General features: G+C 46.4%; 1 protein-coding gene across 3 annotated transcripts; it reads left to right on the forward strand.

The window, feature by feature from the left end:
- The first annotated feature begins 1,692 nt into the window (after positions 1-1,692).
- LOC119312662 (tRNA:m(4)X modification enzyme TRM13-like) lies at positions 1,693-4,854 on the forward strand. Of its 3 annotated transcripts, XM_037588407.1 has the most exons (10): positions 1,693-1,908; positions 1,979-2,053; positions 2,137-2,436; positions 2,532-2,769; positions 3,010-3,067; positions 3,250-3,336; positions 3,446-3,577; positions 3,752-3,890; positions 4,350-4,567; positions 4,653-4,854. In XM_037588407.1, coding segments are annotated over exons 1-10 (1,374 nt in total). In that variant the 5' UTR covers positions 1,693-1,783; the 3' UTR covers positions 4,655-4,854. The 3 variants fall into 3 exon arrangements, with proteins under 3 accessions (XP_037444304.1, XP_037444302.1, XP_037444303.1); XM_037588405.1 differs by having other exon boundaries at positions 4,350-4,854; XM_037588406.1 differs by having other exon boundaries at positions 1,696-1,908; positions 4,356-4,854.
- The last annotated feature ends 2,582 nt before the right edge of the window (positions 4,855-7,436 follow it).

Below are 7,436 nucleotides of genomic sequence, written 5' to 3' on the forward strand. Positions count from 1 at the left end.
GGTTAGTAGACGTGAGCTGTCTGTGGGCTAGTTTTCAGTCTGTGGTGTGCTTGAGCATTTTGTTTGCATGTGCGACTTGTGGTTTCTTTTGCGCTTGCTATGTTGGTTGATTACAAAGCGATGTCTTTTTTTAAAATTATGTGAACAATTTGGTGCATGTTGTATGATGATGGTAGACCTGATTTGTGGCATGCAGGCGGAGTGGGTCTACGGGTGAATTTGACATTCGAGACTCACGCAAGCAAAGTGTACACAAGAGCTACGTTCGAGCAATTTGTGCAAACCGGGTCGAAGAATTGCGGAAAGATTTGTTGTGCAGATTGAGACACACACAAGAAGACTATCGGGAGAAATGGAGCAGGGTGATAGGGTGATTTTCTTAGTGAAAAAATGATTTACGGCGGAGCATGGTTTGAATGTGAATGTGGCTTGTTTGAACACATGGGGATGCTCTGTTGCCACATTTTGGAAGGTAGATATTTTTACTAGCCTGCAGGGCATGCTAGATTTTGGCAAGCTTCCTAACCTATGTTGTACTTGTAGGTCATGGATAACATCGGGATGATAGAAACAACGGAGAGCCATATAGTGAAAAGGTAGATGAAGGATGCAAGAGATATTTTGCCTGATCACTTGAAGCACCACCAGCCAGACCAGATCAATAAAACGTGCTAACTTTCCAGCATAACCGAATGTACGTTAAGGCGTTGGAGCCGGTTCGACTTGAGGACGCAAGTGTGCAGGCGTATGAAACTTTGATGGGCCTTTTCGAGCATGATATGTCGGTGATGGCGATGTTCAGTAAGTGTCGTGACTGACTAGGCCATGAGGACCGGGCTGACAACAACAAGGTGGCACGGGCGGGCAATGAACATTCTATGAAAAGTGCAGGTGCAGATGATAGGATGCCAGGAAGTATGAACCCTCTACTTGGCTTAATGGCCCCAAGCAAGAAGAGGGACAAGGCACCTTACGAGGGGATGAGGCAAAGAACTAGGTTTTGCAATATTTGCAAAGCACAAGGACACAAAAGAACTTGCCCGAAAACGAGTGGAGATGCCCTAAGCGACCAAGGAAGGGAGGCGGATGCAGCAAGTGGAGCACATGAAGAACACTTACGAGAAGGGCACATGAAGAACACTTTCGAGCAGCAGACAGAAGGACAACTGGTGACTTAAAACCTGGAAATAGTTATGTTTATTTCAAAGCCGATGTGTGGCTGATGCCAGGATGGAGTCATGGTTTTTAATTCCATTATTCGTGAAGTGTTGTAAGCGAACTGACATGTCAAACTATTAGCACTGTGTTGTTGCAATAGTCATGCAGACTATCTGATGGTTCTTCAAAGCCATATGCGACTCGGAAGAGGAAGTGAAACGAGATGAACAGAGTAGGGACGATAAGGGGTCCAAAGTCAGACTAGCGGTGTCGGAGCCGTAATAAATTGGTTAGCGCTCGTACGCTTGGAGACCGGACCAAGTGCGTGTAGAACCGGTTCATAAACGTGAACAAGCGTCGAGACCTAGAAGGCCACACTGGCCTTCAGCAATAAACAAGGACTGCTAGTTGCTCTGCATATATATCCCTCCCACGCAGCTAAAAAGAAGTGAAGCTGCATCCAAGCCCAAAGCCTGTACACCTATATACACGGCCTGTCAGAATTAACCGGGCTTACTGGGCCGCGCACGCGTGCCGATCCTTCCGCTAGGCCCTCCTCCTGCGCTCTCAGAGCAGGTTGGATTTCTCTCTTCCCACTCCGCCACCGCCACCGCCGCCGCCAGCGATGGACCGCCCTCCGGCGAACGGCGTACCGGCGCCGCAGCCTCCGCCACCTCCCCCAGGCCGCTGCCACTTCTGGCTCCCCAACAAGCGCCGCCACTGCGCCAACTCCCCTATCCCATCCTCCCAGTAAGCAACTCCAGCTAACCTCCCACATATCCCCCGTTTGACCTCCACTCACCACCACCCTACTGCGCAGGTACTGCGGGAACCACTCGCCGGAGTCCTCCTCCGACTCGCGCCGCCGAGTCCCCTGCCCCGTCGACCCCTCCCAGTAAGCCCCCTGCACCACTCCCCCAGGTAGCTCCAGCGCCACCGCTCTTCTCCTACCCGCTGATTTTATTTTCCCCTGTGCAGCACGGTGTTCGAGGAGAACCTGGAGGCTCACGTCGGCAAGTGCCCCTTCAGGAAGCAGGCCGACGCCCTTGCCGGGCAGCCGTACTACTCCAAGGGCATCAACTCCGGAGGGGGAGATGCCGGTGGCGCCGCCGTCACCTCCGCCTCCAAGCGCGCTTCCGTGCACAAGCTCTCAGAGGAGGAGTTCTGGGCCTTGGTTGGGAAGATCCGGTCGGCGCACGCTGCGGCGGCCGTCCAAATGCGCGAGTCCTACATCGCCCCAGACGCCTGTGATAAGTGGATGAAGGGGCAGGTTGATAGGTGGGTGCTGTGGCAGTTTGAGGGGGTTGTGATAATTTGTAATGTTTTGGTTCCTGTGAGGCTTCAGGAGTGATTTATGTTGGTGCTTTGGATAGGAAGGTGCCGTATCAGGAGAAGCACGTTGTGCAGCAGGTGTCGATCGTGGGGAACATGGAAACATTTGGTCTGCTGCCGAGGGGTGGCGCTGAGGATGCAACGAAGGAGATCGCGTTGAAGAATGCTCCGGCAGTTGTTGAATTTGGTGCTGGGAGGGGTTACTTGACTCAGATGTTGGCAGACTGTTATGGGATCAAGAATATCTTCTTGGTCGAGAGACGAGCGTACAAGCTCAAGGTCAGCTTATGTGCACAAGAAACCTCGTTTTGGGGATTAGCTTACAACTTCACATTATGTTCATTGCTGATCCCTGTTAGTTACCCCATTTTTGCTGAATGCAACCTAATTTTCGTGTTGAACTTTACAACCTAATTTCACCAGGACTATTCCTTTGTTTTTGAAGCAATTCAGGATTAGTTCTGTCACTTCCTCGTTAACTGTTGTTGTCCTGTTCTTCCTTTTCTCTCAAATTTGTAGGCTGATCGAAGTTTAAGGCAAAATGAGGGTGTTAAATTGGAGCGTTTGAGGATAGATAGTAAGATTTCTTTTCTTTCTTTATTATTGCACAGCTGACAGGGGCATTTGGGTAGCTTGCGAGCGCCTTTGGGCGCTCAGTATTTTACCTGTGCATTTGCTCATGTATTTGTGTGCTGAAGTTATGCATTTGCAAACCAAAGTTGTCATACATTAATGTTTTCTACTTCGATATGAATGCAGTTGAGGATTTGAACCTGCATGGAGTAAAAGCGTTGAGTGGAAGTCAGTATCTAGCAATCGGAAAACATCTATGTGGGCCTGCAACAGGTGATTCCTGCATTTGTAAACAATGCAGTGTTTCATGTATAGGTGTACTGATACAGAAGTGCGTGAGGCTAGCTGAATGTTCCTGAGAAACCTTTTCTTTCCTCCACAGATATGACCATAATGTGCTGTCTTCATGAACTACACAATCATACAGAAGAGAAAGGCCATGACAAGCATCATCTCCGGGGCCTTGCTTTAGCCACCTGCTGCCACCATCTTTGCCAATGGAAGCATTATGCAAGTAATTACAGCTTGCCAAGCCTTGCAGCAAATTCTGTTTGGGATATATCATGCCACTTACCGCTTAGTTGCATGTATAATACTAACAAAGTCTGTTATATACTTAATACTTTGGAAGGTATATTAAAGCTGTTTGAATTGCTTTGAAAAGAATCATTTTTTTTTGTGATTGCAGATAAAGCTTTCCTCTCTGGACTAGGGATTGCGGAGGAAGAGTTCCATGCCATGACATGGTTTAGCAGTTGGGCTGTGGATGGAGACCACAGCTCCCAGGACTCTTTGGGGTCTGAAGACTCGTCTTCTGAAGTAATCAGGTAAGAAATCATTAAACAAGTCTCAGCTAAGCCTTAACTCTGTTATGAGTTCCTATAACTGTAGAAGACCTTCTGTTAGAATCTTGTTAGGACCTCTATTATCACCCTTGCCATTCATTTCTGAAGTGAAATAAATGAAATAAGGAATACAAGTTTTAACTCGAGCAACATTGCAAAAACTCCTTGTCATTCATTTCCGAAGTGAAATAAGGAATCATTAGAACAAGTCTCAACTAAATAAGTCTTCTTAACTCTGCCCTACAGTTTGCTAATTACAAAATGTTTAGATCTTTATCACCCTTGTATTACATCTTGACTAGCAAAAGTTTAAACTAACAACATTGCAAAAAAAATTAAAAAAAAGTCCGCACCATTCATTCTGGAACACTGGAACCTCGGCACAATTAATGGTCCCACGAAAGCTTGCTATGTTTCTAACACCGTGTTTTATTGGACAAGGAACAGAGGAACCGAGAAGCCTGATCCGGAGATTGTCGGAGTCGACAGGATCATCCGCGGTATACCGGGTGTGGAGAGGAGCGCACTGGGATTCATGTGCAAAGATATCATTGACACCGGGAGGATGCTATGGCTTAGATCTAAGGGTCTAGATGCAGACCTCGTAAGCTATGTTCAGTCAGATATTTCGCCGGAGAACCATTTGCTCATGGCCAAGTGTAAGTCTTGATTGGGTTAAGCAATTTTTTTCTCAACCCTGAGAAAATTGGCAGAATTTTGTTGTAAAACGCTTTGTGTTTACAGAAATAGCCATCAGGATTCTCGACTCCGAAATGAAAGGGTTTGGTGAGAAAAACACTGCCATGACCGTCCAGATTTTGGATGATGGACCTCAAGAGTGTGTATCACAGTATGATCTTTAGGACAGTTTATGCATGGATTCATGAGAGAGGGAGTGCAGCACCCGAGCTTCACTGCTCTCTATATTTAAAATTTTTGAAATTCGTGTTTTGGAAGTTTCAAAAATATGACAATTTTCCTGGGGATACATATACACATTCTGAATACCCGTGGCAAAGTTTTGGTAGAAATCTCACTTTGTTTTGGGCTATAGAAAAAAAATATTCTGACAATGTATAAGAAAAGGGGTGCCATTTTTGTCAGGAATTTCTCTTTTTTGTATTTCTCAAAATACAAAGTATTTCTCTTTAAGATTTTTACCGGGCCTTAGGAATGTGTGTATGTATTCATGTATTTTATTTAAGATTTTCTGTGTGCAACCGAAGTGTCTTTTCCAAAATTTTCAAATATCAAGAGCCATGGAGCCTGGTAGCTGCAAGCACTTTTCGATGGATTCATGCTTTACTCACACCCACACAAAGATACAAAAGCAATTTTACTGACACCAATACTCCTCCAAACACAATTATAACACACGGTAGATCACATCTCATAAAATCTGTAACAAAATTAACTTGTCGCTCCGCTCTCCACCGCCGCCTCAAATTGCTTGCCGCCGGATGGATCAATCTCTCTGCGGAGAATCTGTAAAACTTGTCTCTCTCCTTTGTATATATCTCAGTGACAGAGTTTCTCTATCAACAAAAACTCCTCTCCTCTTCGAATTGCAAGGATGAATGAATGTCGTCCATCACTAGCTTTGGCTACGAGTATGTTACTTAGGCCTGGGAGGAAAACAAGAAGACATAAGGATAATACCGGCGACGTGCCCAGCTAGTATGATCAATAACCATAGGAAGGCAGAATGCAGTAGCATTCCGCAACACTGATTTTGTCCATCTTTTTGTATAAAATGCATCGATAGATTATAGAGCCGTACTATCCTTTCATAAGCTTATGGTTAATTTGGTTGCGTTCCGTACGAAGCCTGAAGACGTACATCCTAAGTTTTAAAATGTTGCACTGTATAAGAGTACATCCTACGTACTGGTACATATCAAGGAGAATAAGTAAGACTGACATACGTATGAGCCAGCTCGAAACTCTTCCTTCACCTTCCACTTGGGTGATGGACCTCCTGTTTCATGATATGTGTAATCTTCTCCTTTGTTCCTACAAGCACAGAGAAGAAACGACGACGATAGTTAACCAAGTACTCCCTCCGTTCCGAAATAATTGTCTTTCTAGAGATTTCAACAAGTGACTACATACAGAGCAAAATGAGTGAATCTACACTCTAAACCATGTCTACATACATTCGTATGTTGTAGTCCATTTGAGATGGCTAGAAAGACAATTATTTCGGAACGGAGGGAGTACTTAGTATATAATATAACAAATGTGTTCACTATCATGCACGATTAGTACATACCAGCAGCATGTCAAGATATGACATATAATGCTACGAGGGCCTTGTGCTAGGCCATTTATGCTGCACTGATCCATAGCTAGTGACCAGGTGCGAGCACTGATGTCGTATTGCGCAAAACGGTGCTTTTGTGGACGGAAGTACACAATAGTATTGGCCTTGACCATGGGAAATGCCCTGGAAGAAACACAGATACTCCTTGGTCCCATGAAGATAGTGTTTTCTCCGATGTTTGTTACCGGAATGAATTTTCCCAAGACAAGGTCAGCGAGCCTATAAACCGTCATATGGGATAGTTGATCATCGTCGTGTGCAATCACTAAGATCTCCGAGCCATACTCTACCAGATGGCAAGCCTCTAGGGACTAGGGGTTTCTCTATCGGGCCTGTGAAGATCAACTTTGGTGGGTCTTGATAGTGGCATACGTCCATCTCAAAAATCCGTGGTGCACCATTCCTATCAGCAAAGAAGGCAGGAACATCGTATATCTTTCCATGTAATGGCAGAGGTCCATTGATATATGACCCTGGGCATGTCCAACTTAGCATCGTCCATTGCGTATCTAGAGAGGTAGCAACAGCCCCATAAAAATACAAATTGAAGGTAATCAAAGCAGTGACAGATCCTGCAACAAAGGAAGCACTAGTAGAGATGTATCTCATCGTCTTGATCTCGAGCGGCCAAGCTCCTCCCTCGGGCTTCTGCGAGACCAGGGTGGTGAGCCGTGGAAGCTCAACGATGTCACCGGTGAAAGGGTGGAGGAGACGGACGGCTGTGTCGTCGTCCCTCTGGAGGAGGAGTAGGCCGTAGACCGAATCAAGAATACAATGGTTGGCAAACAGTGGGAGGCGGACACGGACAAAGACACCCGAGTCTAGGTTGAAGAAGCGGACGTAGTCACCCAGCTCGGGGTGCCCAGGATAAAGGCCACGGCCCTCGGGGAACATCGTCCAGCGACGCGGGTGGAAACGTGGATCGACGACGCCACGGCCACGCGGGCAGAGAGTCTCTGATCGCCATTGCACGCAAACAGCGCGGAAACGGACGTAATCCAGTAAATCGCCGACAAGCAAGCGCGACGCGACCAGCCGAACAAAATCTCCTTGCATCGATTCCCAGCAAACCCTAGGGCTCCGGGTTGCCGGCGGCAGCGAGGGAGATATGCATCTTTGTTTTGTTGAGGTGATGGCATGCATCTTCCGGTTAGCTGTCGTCGATCTGATCTTCCAAGAGGCTGGTTTGTATGCAAAATCGGCAA

The sequence above is a fragment of the Triticum dicoccoides genome, chromosome 5B, assembly GCF_002162155.2.
Source record: "Triticum dicoccoides isolate Atlit2015 ecotype Zavitan chromosome 5B, WEW_v2.0, whole genome shotgun sequence".
Classification (NCBI taxonomy): Eukaryota; Viridiplantae; Streptophyta; class Magnoliopsida; order Poales; family Poaceae; genus Triticum; species Triticum dicoccoides.